Genomic DNA, 20,729 nt, shown 5'->3' with positions numbered 1-20,729 from the left:
ACAGGTAGATGGTTTCCTCATCACGTGTTCATAGTCTGCCTCACCCTTCAAGCAATTGTGTTTTTTTGTTTTGTTTTGTTTTGTTCCTAAACTTTTCCAGTCTCAGAACCTCTTGTATACTGAATGTTCTTGATACCATCATGGCTGTTAGCATTTCTGTTTAGCCCAGGCTCTTCATTCATTCATTCATTTGTCAAAGTTACAGAGAGAAAGAGAGATCTGCCATCCACTGGTTCACTCCCCAAGTGGCTGCAATGTCTGAGGCTGGACAAGGCAGGAGCCAACAGTTTCTTCCAGGTCTCCCACATGGGTGGCAGGGGTCAAGCACTTGGGCCATTTCAGTTGCTTTCCTCAGGCCGTTAGCAGGGAGCTGGATCGGAAGTATAACAACCAGGACTCAAACTGGAGCCTGTATGGGATGCTGGTGTCACTGGTGGCAGCTATGCCACAATGCTGGCCCCTAGCCCAGACGTTTAAAATAGAGGTTTTCTGTGCAATTTTTATTTAATATTAACATCCAATTTGTAAAAACCTACTTATTTAAATCAAGTGAATTTATTTTGAAAATAAAGATAACTTTTTGAAGGAATGAATATTTACATACTTTGTGCATGAGTATCCCTGAGGAAGAACTTAAGGTTTGGCCGATCACCCTTTATTAGGAGAATTGGTGAGTTCCCGCTGACTGCTAGGCCCAGCGCTCAGCACCAGGAGAAAGCCGCGCCACATTAGGGAGTCCTTGCTCTTCTGGAGCGCGTATCTGTTCTGGGAGGCTAAGGTAGCATAAATAAGGAAAATACATGTTTTCATGGAAAAGTCGTAGACGTTGATAAGTATTGGGGAGATAGAGCGGAGGAAATGGGGGAGTGAAATTTGGGACGGGATGCCTTGTTTTAGACAGTTAAACAGCAAAGTCTCACCCAGGAGCTGACTGCTATGCAGGCTGTCAGCCTGGGCTCAGAGTCCCAGGGGTGAGAGGGCCCTCCAGTGGGGCTTCCGGGACTTTGGTTTTTGCTGAGAATAGGGAAGCCAGAGTTTCAGCAAAGAATGACAGAACATGGATTTTCTTTTTTTTTTCTCTTTGTTTTTATTGTGGATAATACCCCCCCCCCCCCCGTCTTTTACAGTTATCTCAGTAGCACCTGATGAGCAGTGGTGGGGGAAGGTCTTGTGCTTCAGTTTAGGAATGTGGGTGAGAACAGTGCAGGGGGATTCTCTTTACTTTGGAAGAGCTAATAGCCTGTTTGTAGCTCTGGTAAGAACGAGAGCTTGATGATGCAGGATGAAGAATTGCTGGTACAATGCTTCTGAGTGGGAGAGAGAGGACGGGGCTGGCTTCAGGTTATGGGGTGTAACCTTGGGAATGGGGAAGGGCACTTTATCCAGATTGCCAGTAGACGACTACAGATGGAATTGGTTGAGGTGGGAGAGCCTACCCTGCTCCAGTATGATTGTCCTTACAAGAAGAGAAGCAGGACAGGCATTGAGGTGCAGCAGGTTGAGCTGTAGGTAGCAGTGTGGAGAGCTGGTTTGAGTCCTGGCTGCTGCATTTCCAGGCCGGCTCCCTGTAGCACCTGGGAAGAAGTGCGTGCTAGCTCAGTGTCTGGGTCCCTGCTGCTCACATGGGAGACTGAAATGGAGTTCTTGACTCCTGGTTTCAGCCTGGGCCAGCCTGGATGTTGTGGGCCTGTGGGCAGTGAACTACTGACTGGATAATCAATCCCTCTCCTTCTCTCTCTCTCTTTGTGTCTGTCTGCCTTTCAAATAAATGAACACATTTAAAAAACTAAAATAGGACTTAATTCTGTGACAGCTTTTTCTTCTGCTGAAGGACTAGAAATATATTACTGTCTGTTTTACTTGGCAAATATTGCAGGCACAGAAAGTCCTGAAGACATCATTTAAGGAGAAAATACACCTTAAAAGAGATCCTTATCTGAGTTTAATTAGACGGAGCTTCTCTTTAATGCAATCTGTGGATTGCAGTCTTCCCGGAATTAAAATACTTTTCACACTGTGTTTGCAATCTTTGGTCTTTTCTCCATTTATTTATTTATTTATTTGGACAGGCAGAGTGGACAGTGAGAGAGAGAGACAGAAGAGAGAAAGGTCTTCCTTTCGTTGGCTCACCCTCCAATGGCCGCCGCGGCCGGCGCGCTGCGGCCTGCACACCGCGGCCGGCACACCGCGCTGATCCGAAGCCAGGAGCCAGGTGCTTTTCCTGGTCTCCCATGGGGTGCAGGGCCCAAGCACTTGGGCCATCCTCCACTGCACTCCCGGGCCACAGGAGAGAGCTGGCCTGGAAGAGGGGCAACCAGGACAGAATCCGGCGCCCTGACTGGGACTAGAACCTGGTGTGCCAGTGCTGCAGGCGGAGGATTAGCCTAGTGAGCCGCGGCGCTGGCCATTCATTTATTTATTCAATTTGAAAGACAGAGAAAAAGACACAGAGAGATCTCTGTTGTTGGTTCACTCCTCATACGTATTCAATAGCCAGAGCTGGGCCAGGCTGAAGTCAGGAGCTGGGAGCCATTCATTTATTTATTCAATTTGAAAGACAGAGAAAAAGACACAGAGAGATCTCTCAGTTGTTGGTTCACTCCTCATACATATTCAATAGCCAGAGCTGGGCAGGAGCTGGGAACTCGATCTGGGTCTCCTGTACTTGACCCATCCTTCACTCGCTGCCTCCCGGAGTGTTTGTCAGCAGGACGTTGGAATCAGCAGGTCTGGTTATGAACTAGGGCACTCTGGCAGGGTTTTAACAGCTGTGCCAAACACCAAACCCAGTCATTGTTTTTTCATGTTCATTTTTCTTTTTGTCATTGTATATTTTTCATCTCTATAAACTTAGTTCCATAATAGGGACTTAGGAAGTCTAAACGACAGAATTGATTCAATCATTACCCTGTCTTTGAGTCGCCCCTATTTCCGAGATACTCTGGTACTAGAATTGAGTGGCTCAGATGGTACAGAGTGACTGAGAGGAATTTGGGGAAACTTTGCTGACAGTTGCCATCCAGTAAATACATTTTTCATTTTTACAGGTTACTACAAAACTGTAATGATGACAGTTTGAATGTTGCACTTCCAATGAGAATGCTTGAAGTGTTTTCATCTGAGAATACTTACTTGCCTATTTTACAAGATGCTAGCTATGTAGTGTCAGTAATTGAACAAATATTGCACTACATGATTCAAAATGGTAAGTAAGTAATAGGTCGGGTCAGAACTGTGGATTGGCATTATTGTATAAAGTAAGAGCTTGTGTCATTATTCTGAATGTAAAAATGTAACTTTTATAAGAAATATCTGCTTGATCAAGGGCATGCCTATCAGGAGTGGTGAATTCTATACAGCTGTACTCAGCTCTACCCCATCTAAAAATTGGAGACATGTTTATTCTCTTTCTTTACTTTTCCTTCTGCTTAGAAATGAAGAAAACTAATGTGTGCTTTCGGAAATTGTCCTGTGTACTTTAATTCAGGATTTGCAGTCAGATTCTTAGTAAAGGATTTGTACTTCATTGTCTTCCTAAATGGATAGGAAAGAAAATACCATTAGTTCGTAAGTTACTTCATTTGAAGAGCCTATCTTACTTAAAAAGTAAACTTTAAAAAAAATATTTATTTTATTAGAAAGGCAAAGTGAGAGAGAGATAATTGCCATTTGCTGGTTCACTCCACAAATGACCACAATGGCCAGGGCTAGGCCAGGCTGAAGCTAGGAGCCAGGAGCTTTTTCAGGTCTCCCAGTTAGTTGGCAGGGGCTCAAGTACTTGGGTTATCTTCTGCTGCTTCAGGTACATTAGCAGGAAACTGGATTGGATTTGGAGATGCCGAGATGCAAACGTGATAGGGAACACCAGTGTCCCAAGGGGCGACTTAACCTGCTGCACCACAATGCCATCTCCTAAAAAGTGACTTCAAAAAAAAAAAAAAAAAGATTTACTTGAAAGCTACAGAGAAAGGGGGAGAGATAGAGAAATCTTCTGCCTGCTGATTCTCTTCCTAAATGGCTGAAACAGCTGGGCATGGGCCAGGCTGAAGCCAGGAGACAAGAGCTTCATCTGGGTCTCCCACATCGGTGGGGCCCAAAGAGTTGGGCCACTTTTTTTTTTTTTGACAGAGTTAGACAATGAGAGAGAGAGACAGAGAGAAAGGTCTTCCTTTTCCTTTGGTTCACCCTCCACATGGCCGCTATGGCCAGCGCACTGTGGCTAGCGTGCTGCACCAATCTGAAGCCAGGAGCCAGGTGCTTTTCCTGGTCTCCCATGGGGTGCAGGGCCCAAGCACTTGGGCCATCCTCCACTGCACTCCCGGGCCACAGCAGAGAGCTGGCCTGGAAGAGGAACAACCGGGACTAGAACCCGGCACCCATATGGGATGCCAGTGCCGCAAGTGGGGATTAACCAAGTAAGCCATGGCGCCAGCCCTATTTGAACTTTCTAATTCAGTGTTAAAACTTTTGTGCATTATTACTGTTCTTAAAGTGACTATATTCCATAGGATGTAATAATTAAAGTCTGAAATTCCCCCTGAATACACATTGGTGACACAATTTTGGAGTAAATATGATTTTAAAATGTTTTATTATGAATTGACCAATATGAAATCTAAAATTAAAAGCCCCTCAGTTCCAGTGTCTTCACAGGTAGAAAGCGTGTGGTCAGCATTTAAAAAAAAAAAGTGTATGTGTGTGATTAGTCACAAAGGAGCCATAGGAGCTGGCATTGTGGCACAGCATGTTAAACGACCTCCAGGCTGGTATCCCATAGCAGAGTGCGGTCTGAGCCCCAGCTGCTCTGCTTCTGTTCCAGCTTCCTGCTAATGCTCCTGGAAAGGCAGTAGGAGGTGGACTCTGCCACCCCCGTGGGAGAGCGGGGTGGCTTACGGCTCCTGCTTTTGGCCTGACCCAGACCATCTGTTGAAGCATTTGAGGAGTGAACCAGCAAAAGGAAAATCTCTCTTTTCCCTCTCTCTTTTTGTCACTTTGCCTTTCAGATAAATAAATTGGAAGGAAGGAAGGAGCAAGCCACAGGTTGCTCTGGAAAGCCAAGTTACCAATAAGTAACTTAGCTTTTGTTTTCTTGATGTGAGGGTTTGATCTGCATTAAAATTTAGCTGATTTGGTTTAAAACTTTAAAGAAGCGGGCATTTGGCCCGGCTGTTAAGATGCCACTTGGGATACCCACATGCCCGGTTCTGAGCCTGGACCCTACTTTCAATTCCAGGATCTCCTTAATGTGTGTTCTGGAGGCAATCCATGCCACCCTCATGGGAGACCCTCATTGAGTTCCTGGTGCCTGGCTTCAGCGTGGCCCAGTGCTGGCTGTTGTGTACATCTCTCTGTATTATTTTAAAGGCAGAGTTGGAGGGAGAGTCAGAAAGCTGTTTTCCATCCACTAGTTCACTCCACAAATGGCCACAACAACTGGGGCTGGGCCAGACAGGAGCCAAGAGCTTCTTCTGGGTCTCCCATGGGGGTGCAGGGACCCAAGGATTTGGGCCATTTTCTGCTGCTTTCCGAGGCTATAGCAGAGAGCTGGATCAGAAGTGGAGCAGCCAGGACTCAAACCAGTGTCCATATGGCGTGTTGGCACTGCAGGTGCTAGCCCCATTAGATTAGGTTTTAAAAAAAAACTGCTTAGTCTGTTAAACTTACAGTAACTGCTTAGCTAATTAAAAGTAAATTGAAATTTGTGGATTTTTTGTTTGTTTGTTTCTGAGGTTTATTTACTTGAAAGGCAGAGAGAAAGAGGGAAAGAGAGGTCTTTCACCTGCTGGTTCACTCCCTAAATGGTTGCAGTGGCCACATGATCAGGGCTGTGCTGGGCCAGGCCAAAATCAGGAGCCAGGAACTCCATTATGGTCTCCTGTGTCGGGGCGGGAGACCAAGCACTTAAGCACGTGGGCCATCTTCTGCTGCTTTCCCAGGAGCAGTAGCGGGGAGCTGGATCAGAAGTGGAGCAGCCGGGGCTCCAGCTGGTACTCATATGGGATGCTGACACCACAGGTTCTAACGCATTGTGCCCCAAAGCAGGCCCCAGATTTTGATCTTTTAAGAAACAGTGATAATTATAAGTGGCCCTTTGTAATTGATGTATCATTATGTAGTACTGACTTAAGGCTAAGCATTGATGAGAATTTTTTTTTTGCTTTTCCTACTTAATAGAAGTAGAAAGAAAAAATTCATTATTTGGAATCTGTTTAACAGCAGAAAATGCTTGAAAATCTGTAACTGAAACTACTAATGTCCTCTGTGTTACATTTTTAAGTTGTTCTGATAAATTATTTCCTGACATTAGCCTATAAGATTTTAACATTCTAGCTGTTAATTACAAGGTACTTCATAAAGATTGTGGAAAATGAAATTGAAGATAAATATAATTTGGTGCTGAGATCTTTTAAAACCACATGATGTTGTTTCACAGTGCACATTTCTGTCGGCTTCTGGATGTTCTGTGCTCTGAAGATGACCAGCACTACCAGCACTTAGTACTCCAGCAGAACTTAGTACTCCAGTCATGCTGCCTGGTACTTTCAAAGCGGCTCACACGTCTAGATGTTCTTAGGGTTACAGCAAAAGCACTTTTTTTTCCCTCCCAGATCAATTTATTTATTTGAAAGAGTTACAGAAAGCGAGATCTTCCATCTGCTGGTTCATTCCCCAAATGGCTGTTCGGCCAGGACTGGGCCTGTCTGAAGCCAGGAGCCAGGAACTCCATTTTCATCTCCCACGTGGGTGCAGGGGCCATCTTCCACTGCCTTCGCAAGTGCATCATCAAGGACTAGATTGGAAGTGGAGCAGCTGGGAATCAAACCAGCGCCCATGTGGGATGCTGGTGTCGCTCGGCTTTACCTGCTATGCTACAGTGCTGGCCTCGCAGCAAAAGCACTTTCAAGCGTTTTTGTTGGGTTTCATTGGTAATCCATTGTGTAATAGAACTGGGCTAATTACAAAGTAGTTGTAATGCTAGAGCACTGAGTATTTTGTTTTGTGACAGTACAAAATATACAGTTCTATTTTTAAAAAGTATCCTAAGGGGCCGCGCTGTGGTGTAGCAGGTAAAGCCGCCACCTGCACTGCCAGCTCCCATATGGGCACTGGTTCAAGTCCCAGCTACTCCACTTCTGATCTAGCTCTCTGCTTTGGCCTGGGAAAGCTGTAGAAGGTGCCCCGAGTCCTTGGGCCCCTGCCCCCCACTGTGGGAGATCTGAAAGAAGCTCCTGGCTTCAAATCTGCCAAGCTCCTGCTGTTGCAGCCATTTGGGGAGTGAACCAGTGGATGGAAGAATCTCTTCCTTTCTCTCTCTCTCTCTGTCTCTCTCTCTCTCCCTGTAACTCTTCCTTTCAAATAAATAAATATTAACAAAAAAAAAAAAATCCCAAGCAAGTGGACTAGGCTTCTTAGTTGTGTGCCTTCAAATATGCTACACATTGTTCTCATTTTTCAAAAAAGGAGGTAAATATTTCCAAAAGAATATAGTGATAGCAATTTTTGTTCATTGCACAATAGGCTATGACCCAAAACTTAGGAAGGAAAATTTAGTAAAGTTTGTGAATGTTGTTTCTGCTTATATACATAAGGGGCTTCAAAATGTTCATGGGGAAATAGAACTAAAAGGTAGTGTGTATTTGCCATGAACTTTTTAGAGCCTTCTTGTATAAATTGATTTTTAAGCACTCAACCTCTTTGGCACTCAGCTTGTGATCTCCAAGTGTATCATTGCCTTGGTGAGGAACTTAGGAGTCCTCCGAGAAAAGTCGGATTGCAGGACGTGGTCAGTGTGCAGGAGGTGAGACGGGCATCCTGTCTGTCAGAGAGCCCGGTGTTCCCCACGACCACAGGCAGGGGCGATCAGTGAGGGTGACAGCTGCAGTAGACTGAGATAAATCCGTGCGTTTCAATCCATGAATTCAACATCATATCAGTAGGATATTTAAAAACGTACCTGTTTTGGTTCCTGATTCCAACTTCCCACTAATGCTGACCTTGGGTGGCATCAGTGGTAGCTCAAGTAAGCTAGTCCTTGACACCCGTATGGGAGACCTGAACTAAGTCCCATCTCAGTCCCAGCCTTGGTAGGCATTTGGGGAGTGAGTAAAACAGATGGCAGGTCTCTTTCTCTCTGCCTGCCTTCCTGAAAGCCATGCAAACCAACTGAATACTTGGGGAGTACTTTGGCAACATATCAAAGATCCTAATATTTTTTGTATTTGGATTCATGCTTGAATACTGATTAGGTGTTCGTGATCTTAAAGAATTACTACTTACTTTCACTGTGATACCGATTTGTTTTTAAAAATTATCTTTTGGTGCTATTCTGAAAGAATTGGATCTTAGATTTGCTTTTGAATGAGGGTAAACATAACTGAAAAGATCAAAGTTGGTCAATGTTGACACTAACGGGTGTGTGTTGTTTATCATCCAGGTTAATTTATGTATTTGTTCGAAGTTTACTTTAACAAAACATTAAAGAAAAGTTAACTTAAATTCAGAAATTTGTAAAAAAAAAAAAAGTAAAAAGTTGTTGAGTTTTTCCATTGCTATTTGAAAAGGTGCTAAATTTTAAATATGTATTTTTCCTTTCTTTTAGGATATTATAGATCTCTCTATTTGTTGATTAACAGTAAGCTTCCATCAAGTATTGAATATTCTGATTTATCTCGAGTTCCTATAGCAAAAACTTTGCTGGAGAATGTTCTAAAACCATTGCACTTTACTTACAACTCCTGTCCAGAAGGTGCAAGGTGAGAATGGGGTAGTCTTAATTGGCTTTGTCATTTCAGGAGCTTGGTACCTAACAGTAACTTTTACATAGGATGCTATTTTAAGTATAGACTTGAGAGTCAGATGTCTGCTTTATTACTGACTTTGTAGAAAACTGTGTACTGTCCTTCGTGTATCTGCCCTGCAACCTAATGTAAGTTTGTAATTCTGATAACATGATTATTTTCCTGCCTTTTTTTTTCTTTTCTTTTTTTTTTTTTTGACAGGCAGAGTGGATAGTGAGAGAGAGAGACAGAAAGAAAGGTCTTCCTTTGCCGTTGGTTCACCCTCCAATGGCCGCCGCGGCCGGCACGCTGTGGCCAGCGCACTGCGCTGATCCGATGGCAGGAGCCAGGTACTTATCCTGGTCTCCAATGGAGCGCAGGGCCCAAGTACTTAGGCCATCCTCCACTGCACTCCCTGGCCACAGCAGAGAGCTGGCCTGGAAGAGGGGCAATCGGGACAGAATCTGGTGCCCTGACCGGGACTGGAACCCGGTGTGCCAGCGCCGCAAGGCGGAGGATTAGCCTAGTGAGCCGCGGCTTTCCTGCTTTCTAATAGCTGTGAAAAGATACAGAACGTGGTGGAGTTACCTTAATGCAGAAGACACTAAATTGATTTCAGGTTGATCTGGTTGATATTAAATAGCTAACTTGGTTAATTTGCAACAGCAGATTTTCTATTTAGGAAGATATTTTGAAAGATAATTTTGATCGGTGACTTGAGCAATGTATTTTGATTTTATACAAAGCTTCCATTTTTCTTTTCCAGGCAGCAAGTTTTTTCAGCCTTCACAGAGGAGTTTCTGGCAGCACCTTTTACAGATCAAATTTTTCATTTTGTCATTCCGGCATTAGCAGATGCACAGACCATTTTCCCTTATGAGCCCTTTCTGAATGCACTGTTGTTACAAGAGAGGAGATATTCAAGGCAGAGTGGTGGAGCACCGTGGCTTTTTTACTTTGTTTTAACTGTTGGTGAAAGTTATTTGGGTATGTAATATAAAATGTATTTGCTTATACTCTAGATAGGAGCATTAGTAGGCTAGCCAAGAAGAGGCCATGCAGTGGCAAGTGTCACGTAGGATGGTCTTTAGGTGGGGTCTCAGGGAGGAATATAATGTGCCTATTCCAGAAACGTAGTGTCTTCCTGGAGTCTGTTTTAAGTCATGTAATATTAAGAGAGCTTCAAAAAGTTCATGGAGAGTACACATTATCTTTTCTGTTTTTCCATAAATCTTTTGAAGCTCCATTGTGTATACATGAGTTGTTAATATAGAGATACTGATGTGCTCCAACTGCTGCAAAGTTAGAAATTATGAACCGGGCCTCGCCCCGGCCTTTACCTGTGCCTTGACCAGGAGGTTGCCTTTTCTTTTCTATTTATTTATTTGAATAACAGCATGACAGAACAAGAGGGAGAGACAGAGTGAGATGTTTCATCTGCTGGTTCACTCCCCAAATGGCCTCAATGTGTGGGGCTGGTTCAGACCCAAGCTGAGAACCAGGAACTTCTCCTATGTGGGTGGCAGGGTCCAAATACTTGGGCCATCTTTCCCTGTTTTCCCAGGAGCATTACCAGGGAAGTGGATCAGAAATGGAGCAACTGGGATGTGAACTGACACCCGTATGGGATGTGGGTGCTGCAGGTGGCAATTTAACTTGCTATGCCACTACATGAGCCCCAACCCTCATTTCTTTGAAAAGAAAGCTAAGCCGAGGACCATTATTTTGGTGTGACAGGCTAAACTACTACCTTAAGAAGAAAACTTGTCCTGTCTGCCGGGTTCTTCTTGATGGAGTGCAAAAGGATAGATACAGGAAGTTCTATTTTGTTGTGTTGTTTTAAGATTTATTTATTCATTTATTTATTTTTTAATTTGAGAGGCAGAGTAACAGAGAGGGAAAGACAGAGAAAGAGAGGTCTTCCATTCATTGTTTCACTTCCCCAACACCCGCAACTGCTAGGTCTAGGCCAGGCAGAGCCTGGAGCCGGGAACTCCGACCAGGTCTCCCAAGTGGATTGCAAAGATCCAACACTTAAGCCAGTTTCTGTTGCCTTCCTAGATGAGTTACTGGGAAGCTGGGTGGAAGGCAGAGTAGCCTGGAATTGAACGGGAACTGTGCATATGTGATGCGGGCTTCGCAGCCGTGCTCAGTGCATAGCCCGGGAAGCTCCGCTGTGGCGCACCTTAGTGTGCTTACTCTGAGTAAATGTCTTTACTAGTCAGAAGAGAAAAATCATTTTATCAGTTTTGGTCTAGATCATGGAGACCACTGTGGATATTGTCAACAAAAATAAGCTTACCAAGATGCAGTAGGAGATCACTTTTCAGCAAATAATGCCTAAAATCACTAATGTGAAAAAGATGTGATTATTTTTTTGAAAGAGTGAACTTTCAGTCCTCAGAGCAGAAAATAAAACTTGAAGTACAAGTTAAAACAAGTAGTAGTAAGTGAAATGGTCAAAAATCAGATACCAAGGTAGACTTCCATCTAAAAAAGAGCAAGCAGAGTCAAAACTTGTATTCACTGAATGAAAGTGCAGCAATTGAGGGTAGAAACAGGGGAATTGCTTGCTCAACAAGCTCAGGCCCTCACTCAAATAAGGAAGATAGAAACTAAGGTGTGGGGTTGGCACTGTGGCTTAGTGGGTAAAGCTGCGGCTTGCAGTGCCCTCATCCCAAAAGGGTGCTGGTTCGAGACCTGGCTATTCCACTTCCGATCCAGCTCTCTGCTCTGGCCTGGGAAAGCAGTGGGAGGTGGCCCAAGTCCTTGGGCCCCTGCCCCCACGTGGGAGATCCGGAAGAAGCTCCTGGCTCCTGGCTTCAGATAGTTACAGCCATTTGGGGAGTGAACCAGCAAATGGGAAGACCTCTCTATCTGCCTCTTTGTAACTCTGCCTTTCAAATAAGTAAATATTAAGAAAAAAAAAAAAGAATGAAAGATAAGAAAAATCAAACGGGTTTTCCTGCTCTTAGATTCAGTATAGCATGTACTTCTATAATTGGGTATGTGAAAAGTTTTACCTGCATACAAAACAATTCAGTGGCTGCCAATGCATGTCCTATAATTCAGTTAGCTCCCACAGGCTGAGGTCAGTCACATAAGATTGCTACCTCCTCAGAGGCCAGTTGCCTGTAGTAGGCTGTCACCTGCACTTGGGACCAACCAGCAGAAACTCAGCTTCCCACAACCCCTCCTTGGATTCGATAATGTAGTAGGATGGCTCACAGGGAAACACTGTATTGACTTATTTATGATGAAGAATGCAGCTGTCCAGCCAGATGACAACATGCATAAGGCAGGGCATGTGGGAACTGGTGTAGCTTCTGTACCCTCTTTGGGTGCCTTTCCTATACCTCCAGGTCTTGGTTTGGTTTGGTTTGGTTTTTTAGAGATGTGTTTATTTTATTGGAAAGACAGAGTTAACAGAGAGAGGTAGAGACAGAGAGAACTTCCATTTGCTGGTTTACTCCCCAAATGGGTATGATGGCCAGGGCTGGGCCAGGCTGAAACCAAGAACCAGGAACTTTTTCAGGTCTCCAAGGTCGGTGGCTTAAGTACCTGGGCCATCCTCTGCTGCTTTCCCAGGCACATGAGCAGGGAGCTGTTTCAGAAGTGGAGCAGCTGGGACTTCAAACTAGCGCCTACCTGCCATGCCAGGGTCACAGGCGGTACCTTAACCCGCTTAGATCACAATGCTGGTCCCACCTCTCCCTTCCTGGAGGAGGGGAGGGGCTCTGACAGGGCTAACCTTCTAATCACTGGTCTTTTTGTGATCAGCTCCTTCCAGAATCTCTCCAGCAGCTCCACCCAAAGTCCTTTCATTAGCACAAACTCAGTTGGAATTAGAAGGGTTTGTTGGGGCCAGTGTTGCGACATACTGGGTAAAGCTGCTGCCCGCAATGCCAGCATCCCGAATGAGGGCCAGGTCGAGCCACGGCTGTTCCACTTCTAATCCAGCTCCCTGCTAATACACCTGGAAGAGTAGTGGGAAATGACCCAAGTCCTTCGGTTCCTGCACCCATGTTGGAGATTTGGAGGAAGCTCCTGACTCCTGGCTTTGGCCTGCCCCAGCCCCAGCTGTTGCACATATTTGGGGAGTGAACCTGTGGATAGAAGATCTATCTATTCATTCTTTCTCTCTCTCTGTAACAGTGCCTTTCAAACAAAAAAAATCTTAAATAAAAAAAAAGAAAAAGAAAGACTATTCTGAGAGTTTTAGGTGCTGTGTGATGTGACCCAGGACAAAGATGAAATATATTTCATACTGTAACACAGAAATTTAAAAGCCAAGCTCTGAGCAGAAGTGCCCCGCCGTGTGTGAGAAGGTTTTCCCTTGTCTCGCCAGGGGCGCTCTCTGAGGAAGGCCTGCTGGTGTATCTGCGTGTGCTCCAGACCTTCCTTTCTCAGTTGCCAGTCTCGCCCGCCAGCGCGAGCTGCCACGACTCTGCCAGTGACTCTGAAGACGAGAGTGAAGAAGCGGACAAGCCCAAAAGCCCGGTCAGTCCCCAAAGTGCCTGTGCCCTGAGCTTGCGCTGCCAGCGGCTCCATGGGGAAGGCGTTTTCTAGCTTTCTGTCTACTATCTGTGTAAGTGCGTATATATTAGAGGCGAGGGGAGAGAGAGCTCATAGCTGCTGCTTTCTCCTTAAATGCACGCACCAGCCAGGGCTGGGCTGGGGCTAAAGTTAGAAACTGGGAACTCAGTCTGGGTTTCCCACAAGGGTGGCAAGAACCCAGTCATTTGAGTCATCATTGCCCACTCCCAGGCTCTGTATTAGCAAGAGTGGTGGAGTCAGGAGCTGGAGCTGAGACTCAAACCCAGGTACTCTGATCTCAGGCATGGCTGTTGCAGTTTCCAGGCTAAATGCTGATGCCTCAGTACTTGAGTTAGGCAGTCAAGCAGTTTTGTTGCAGAACTTTCAGCCTTAACGGATAAGCCCTCTTTCCTCTACTTTCATCATACTCTTCCCTAGGGATTGGACTGTCTTACTCCATAGCTTTCTCTGTACATCTGTGGAAATGGATTACAGAAATACATAGTTTTTAAATTTAGTTTTGGGATCAGCGTTGTGGTGTAGTGTGTTAAGCTGTTGCCTGCGACACTGGCATCCCATGTGGGTGCCGGGTTCAAGTCCAGTTGCTTCACTTCCCATCCAGCTTCCTGCCAGTGTACCTAGGGAAGCAGCGGAGGATGATCCAAGTCCCTGGGCCCCTGCACCCACGTGGGAGACCTGGATGAGGCTCCTGGCTCCTGGCTTCAGCCTGGCCTAGCCCCAGCCATTGCAGCCATTTGGTGAGTGAACCAGTGGATGGAAGAACTTTCTCTCTGTTTCTTCCTCTCTCTGTAGCTCTACCTTTCAAATAAAATTTTTTTTCAGAAAATTATTTTTATATGCAAAGCTGAGTCAAACTGTACACTAACTTAATTATTACTTAAAGAATCTTGGAAGTGGAATTGTTGGATCAAAAGTCCCCCCCACACACATACTTTTAAAAAGATATATTGATTTATTTAAAAGGCAGAATTACAGAGAGACAGAGATTCTCCATCTACTGGTTCACTTCCCAAATGGCTGCAGTGGTCAGAGCTGAGCTGACCAAAGCCAGGAGCCAGGAGCTTCTTCTGGGTCTTCCATGCAGTGCAGGGGCCCAAGGACCTGGGCCATCTTCTACTGCTTTCCCAGGCAATAGCAGAGAGATGGATCAGAACTGGAGCAGCTGGGACTGGAACCGGCACCCATATAGGACCGGTCCTACAGGCTTGCAGAGAGATCTTCCATTTGCTGGTTCATGCTCCAAATGGCTGCAGCAAGTAAGACTGGGCCAGACTGGAGCCAGGAGCCAAAGAGTCCAGCCAGATCTCCCACATGGGTGGCAGGGACCAAGTACTTGAGCCGACATTCACTGCTCCAGGACTTGCACTCTGATATTGGGTGCTGTTGTTGCAGACAGGGGGCTTAACCTGCTTCAACAACACTAACTCCCAAGTTAAGTTCCTTCTTTTGTGTCACATGAACACCAAATAATGTCTTTTATTTTACTTTTATAGAGGGTGAATATTAACTTACTTTTAAGTGCATTGTCACATACTGAAGTTCTTTTTGTCCCTTTTTATTTATATTAAGAGTTTACTAATTTATTATATAAGGAAATTTAATTATATATGCGCATACATAATTTGCATGTTTTACTTAAGAGAGTTGTCTCCACTGAGTTTTTGCCTTAATTAAACAATTAAAATGGTTTAAGGTACAGCTATAATAAGATGTTAATTTGTTTTTATTACAGAATTTCTTATTTATTTATTTAAAAAGATCATTTATTTATTTATTTATTTGAGAGGTAGAGTTACAGACAGTGAGAGGGAGAGACAGAGAGAAAGGTCTTCCTCTGTTGGTTCACTCCCCAGATGGCCGCAACTGGCTGGAGCTGCGCCCATCTGAAGCCAGGAGCCAGGTGCTTTTTCTCAGTCTCCCATGCGGGTGCAGGGGCCCAAGCACTTGGGCCATCCTCTACTGCTTTCCCAGGCCACAGCAGGGAGCTGGACTGGAAGAGGAGCAACCAGGACTAGAACCAGTGCCCATATGGGATGCTGGCACTGCAGGCGGAGGATTAACCTACTACGCCACAGTGCCGGTCCTTAATGTTGATTTAATACTCAGTGTAATCCCATACTATGCTTGAGTAGCTCAGGTTTTCTAGGGAAGTGAAAGGGTTTGTTAATACTTCCCTTCAAGATACAAACAGGTGCATTAGCTTAGAATGAAAGAAGGAGTACAGTAAGAAAAAGAAACACAGATTTTTCATTGCTGGGGTTTATAGGTGATGGGAAGGTTGATTACAAAGGGATCAAACTGAATTTTTTCTTACCAGGACTGTTATATCTGTCAAAAAACTGAACTGTTCAGCAGAAAGTATGAATTTTGTTTTGCAGTTACAGTCATGGGCTGGGGAGACAGACGTTTGGATTAGTGTTTAAGACATCTGCATCCTGTTTAGAGAGCCTGGGTTTGATGCCGGGCTTGGTTCCGTGTTCTGTGTGCCTTGGGAAGCAACCAGTGATAGATAAGTAGTCGGGTTCCTTGTCCCGATGGGGGAGACCTAGATGGGTTTCTGGCTCCTGACTTTAGCCCAATCCATCCCCTGGCCCTTGTGGACATCCAGACCAGTGAATGGGTGATATCTCTTTTTTTTCTGCCTATTAAAACAAAAAAGAAAAGAAAGGAAAAGAAAAGCAAAGCAAAAAAGATTCTGAAAGGGGGAATTCTGTGTAAGTGGAATGTACATAAAATTTGTCTTTATTAAAAAGTTAAAATTTTTTTTAAGTTTTTTATTTGAAAGGCAGAGCTACAGAAAGGGAGAAACACACACGAGAGAGAGAGAGAGAGAGAGAGAGAGAGAGAGAGATGGATCGATCGATCGATCTTCCATCCTGGTTCACTGCCCAAATGTCTGCAGCAGCCTTAGCTGGGCCAGACTGGAGCCAGGAGCTTCCTCCAGGTCTCCCCCGTGGATGCAGGGGTCCAAAAACTTGGGCCATCTTCTGCTGTCTTTTCAGGCGCATTAGCAGGGAGCTGGATCAGAAGTGGAGCAGCCGGGACTCAAACCAGCACCCACATGGGATGCCAGCACTGCAGGTGGTGGCTTAACCTATTATGCTACAGTGCCGGACCTGAGAGTTAAATTTTTAATAATTACCTTCCAAAGAATCTGAAACAAATACACACACACAGTATGTTCCGTATCCATGTGACGTATAGCAAGAGAGCTGTCAGAAAGTCCACCCTTACTGTCATCCAGCAAACGTGATTAAGGCAAGCATGAAGACTCATGAGCAGGAAGAGTCCCCAGTTCATCTTGCTGTGACTGCACTTTTAACATGAAAAAGAAATAGCTGCTGAATTTTTAAATCATTTAGGGGAAAATGTTGCTCCATTTTCTTTTTTAGTACATTCAAGATCTGTTTATTATATAAACTTAACTCCTTTTTCATTCTCTTAATTTTCCCCTTGCCTTAAATTTTGTTTCTTCTTTTCTGTCCACATTTGGGTTAGGAATTAATGGCCCAGTTGTAGACCAGGCATTTACGGATTTGACTCCAGCTCTTTCTGTGCTGGGTCTTTTATATCCATGTTTATATATTGCCTTTTGTCTCCTATGATATTTAATTATGTAGAATGAAATTTGATTTTATGACATTTTTCGAGGGTCAGAGTTTTCCCTTTGTAAGTTCTTTTGTCCTTAGGTTCCTGTATAATCTGTTTACTTACTGTTCATGTGTAATTTACATTAAAATTGTACACTAAAATATTTGGAGCTGGCGTTGTGGCTTCGCAAATTAAGTCTCTGTTTGTAATGCCAGCATCTTATATGAGCGCTGCTTTCAATCCAGCTCTCTGCTGATACATTGGGAAAGCAGCAGAAGGTAGCCCGAGTACTTGGGCCCCTGTCACACATGTGGGAGACCCTGATGGAGTTCCAGGTTCCTGGCTTTGGCCTGGCCCAGCCCAGGCTATTGCAGCTATTTGGGGAACAAACCAGCTGATGGAAGATTCTCTCTCTAACTCTGCCTTTCAAATAAGTAAATAAATCTTTTTTTTTTTTTTTTAAATAGTGGTTCAGTGTAATATACCTTTGTTCTAACACATCTTTACTAAGTACATTTTAAAGATTCACATTTGACAGATGTGATTTATTTCTTTAGTTTCTAATGCAATGTTTTATTTGATAAGTTATTATAGACTGCTTACATGCAGGGTTCCAAGCAGCACTGCATAGAATACATACATTCATTCTTAAGTGCATATGTACATATAGGTAAGAGAAAAAGAATGTCTTTGAGTGATACCCCAGATGAGTACATTTCATTGAATATTAAACAGAGAGAGAGAGAGAGGTCATCCATCCACTGGTTCACTCCCAAGATAGCTGCAGTAGCCAATGCTGGGCCAGTCCAGACTGGAGCTTCATCCAGGTCTCCGACTTGAGTGGCAGGGCCCAACACTTGGGCTGTCTTCTGCGGCTTTTTCGCAGACCATGTGCAGGGAGCTGGATCAGAAGTGGAGCAGCTGGAACGTGAACCAGCTCCCATCTGGGATGCTGGCGTTGCTGGCAGTGGCTTCACCTGCATTGCTACAACTCCAACCCCTAACTCATGTTTTATTCGGTGGATGAGATCATCTAGTAAATGAAGAGGTATCATAATATATTTATCATGTATATTCTTCAATTAAAAATATTGCTACAATTCTTATTTTGCTTCAGCTATGAATTCTCAATTTTAAGTGGAAATACCATCATATATGATAGTATAGTTTCAGTGTTTATGCTGTCTTGGTAGAACTTGATCTAAGATACGTAGTATGTAAATACCAAAGTGTCATTAGTCGGCAAAAGCTGACTATTGACAGTATGCTGGGCACGGTTGATGGCTGTTGGTGACTGTGGCTTTCTAGAGGACTTCAGATTACTTCAGTGGATATATAAATACAGATGTTGATAAATTAATTGTGATGTAGATGATCTTTAGGTAATACCTATCTTGTGTTTTCACTGGATGAAAAGTACAATTCTGTTTACGCTTGTAATGGAGAGATAGGTTGTAACAGAACATCATTAACTTAAACTGATTTTTCTGGTGTGTTTTAGGAGGATGGTCGACTATCAGTCCCGTACATAACAGAGGAATGTCTGAAGAAGTTGGATACGAAACAGCAGACCAACACCCTGTTAAACTTAGTGTGGAGGGATTCAGCTAGTGAAGAAGTCTTCACCAGGATGGCGTCCATCTGCCACACGCTGATGGTGCAGCATCGCATGATGGTGCCGAAAGTCAGGCGAGTCTGCTTTGATGCTAATAGGGTGCAAACAGGAAAACACGTTTCCCTCTCCTGCGATACTTGGCTCATACCCCGGGTCGTTTTTATCTGCCATTTTCTGATGAGTAAGATGTAGAATATTCTGTTTTTCAAGCATTTCATGGAAGATGGAGCTTTATCTTGTCCAAACCATCAAATCAAATACCATTTGAATCCTTTCCTTGCTTATGAGGCTCTGAAGAACGCTGTGGGAAGTGTTAAGAAATCAAGTCTTGGGCAGGCATGTGGGCACACCAGGTTAAGCCACTTCTTAGGATGCCTGCATAGAGTGCCTGCTTGGCATCTGGGCACTCTGCACTTCAGATCTGGCTTCCTGCTATGCACCTGGGGAGCAGTGCATGATGACCAAGTATTTGATTTCCTGCCACGCAGATGGGAGACCCTGATGGCGTTCCTGACTGTTGCAGGCATCTGGGCAGCTAGAGATGGGCAGTTCTCCTCCCCCACACCCCCCACCATGTGTGTGTCCTTCTGTCTGTCTCTTTCTCTGTCATGCTGTCTTTCAAACAAATGAATGAAATCAGCTTCTGTTTCTGTAGTTATCTTGTATTGAGACTTTAGTCTTTGCCACTCATCTTAACAGTTGAATTCACAGCTGCATTATAGAACTGACAGATTACATATCAGTTTAGGGGTTTATAAATGGCACCCTTTTTATCAGGTTGTCCATGACAGTTTATTCTTGTAAATGAATTTTTGTTTTTTGAAGCATCAGAATAAATTTGGTTAGGTCAAAACAAAACATTTAAAACTAGCAAATTTGTGCATAATTGTGATATTAGTCTTGAAGTATTTTCTTTCCCTCTGTTTTGAGTGTTAGTTTAGCAGTTTCTTAAAATTTCAATGGAGAAATATTTGCAGTGCAAAAACATACATAGTATTTCTGCTAGGTTCTGAGGGCCTGACGTGCAGAGCACACTGTGAAGGCACTCTCAATGAGTAGGCCCCGTGTGAATTCCTGTTACCCTGGAGAACTGTTTTTGTAAAATGCAGCCTGTTGGTTAGGAAAGCATTCTTTGAAATGAACTGTAAGTAAGAAATGAGTCAGTGGTTGAAATTGCCTTGTAAACACTAATGCCGCAGACTAATGAGGTGCTGTCTTGGTTCCCTGGTGTTAATTACCACCAGAGGAAGTAAGATGTCAGGGAAAATGACCCTGGGTTGGGTCAGGAGCTTTTGTCGGGGGTTGCAGTGGAGCAGGATGTGAGAGGAGGATCCTAGCGGCCGAGCCAGTACCCTTGCTTTTATTGCAGTGCAAAGTCCATTGCTTTGGGTGGTAATTACTGGATTGAATGCACCACTGCCCTGGGCTGAGGGTGACTGGTGAAAAGGTGTTTAATGGGGAAGGAGCTTTCTGTGTAGGCCTGCTTTTATGAGTACAGCGCCTATTTCCTCTAAGACGCTACTCTAGGAACTTAATTTATGATTTAAGTGTATTAGGTATTAAGTATTTAGAATGTCCTTTATAGCTCATGAAATAGCAAGTCGGCTTACTTTAACTATTGTAGATCTTAACTACTCCCATTTTGATTTTTTAAAAGAAGTATTTAAGAGATGATTAGTGTGTTCTCAGTTGATAACTCACTGTGGCTAATATTTGTTCCTCCTATTTTCAGAGATAGGATTTGCAGTTTTCATTTCTGTCAGGATGTATAAAGGAAAATTATGAAGATTTCCGAGGTAGATGTTTACATAACAAAAGAGAACATTGTATAATAACACTTTATATAATAAAAGTGGAATATGTATATTTGTATTTGCATAAAGAGACTTGGATGCATTGTGTAAGAAACTCATCAAAGTGACTGCTCACGTGTCTGAATGCACACGAGAAGGTGGCATGGAGGAGGGTAATTGTCTGTGCTGTTACTGGCACTGTTTGCAGGTTTGGTTTAGGTGAATGAAAGTTTTTTTTTTAATCAATGAAGTAATGAGTTGCCAGCTCCTTTTTTTGAGAGGAAATTTTTATACCTTACCATTGAACATGGGATTTTTTTTTTTTTTTTTTTTTTTTTTTTTTTTTTTTTTTGATAGGCAGAGTGGACAGTGAGAGAGAGAGAGACAGAGAGAAAG

General features: G+C 43.8%; 1 protein-coding gene across 4 annotated transcripts in view; it reads left to right on the top strand.

The window, feature by feature from the left end:
* Positions 1–20,729, top strand: part of UBE3C (ubiquitin protein ligase E3C) — a 122,853-nt gene that overhangs the window by 36,907 nt on the left and 65,217 nt on the right. For all 4 annotated transcript variants that reach the window (XR_016236940.1, XM_017345649.4, XM_002715019.6 and 1 more), the window contains 5 exons: positions 3,048–3,205; positions 8,600–8,753; positions 9,544–9,764; positions 13,126–13,277; positions 18,427–18,614. Coding sequence is in view for 3 of the 4 variants with exons in the window: in XM_017345649.4 (XP_017201138.1) it covers positions 3,048–3,205; positions 8,600–8,753; positions 9,544–9,764; positions 13,126–13,277; positions 18,427–18,614 (873 nt within the window). In the remaining variant the exon portion in view is untranslated. The remainder of the gene's footprint in view (positions 1–3,047; positions 3,206–8,599; positions 8,754–9,543; positions 9,765–13,125; positions 13,278–18,426; positions 18,615–20,729) is intronic.

The sequence above is a fragment of the Oryctolagus cuniculus genome, chromosome 7 (assembly GCF_051225735.1).
Source record: "Oryctolagus cuniculus isolate XC-2025 breed Fujian yellow rabbit chromosome 7, ASM5122573v1, whole genome shotgun sequence".
Classification (NCBI taxonomy): domain Eukaryota; kingdom Metazoa; phylum Chordata; class Mammalia; order Lagomorpha; family Leporidae; genus Oryctolagus; species Oryctolagus cuniculus.
The sequence above is the reverse complement of the archived record's forward strand: the minus strand, read 5'-3'. Positions and strand labels throughout refer to the sequence as shown.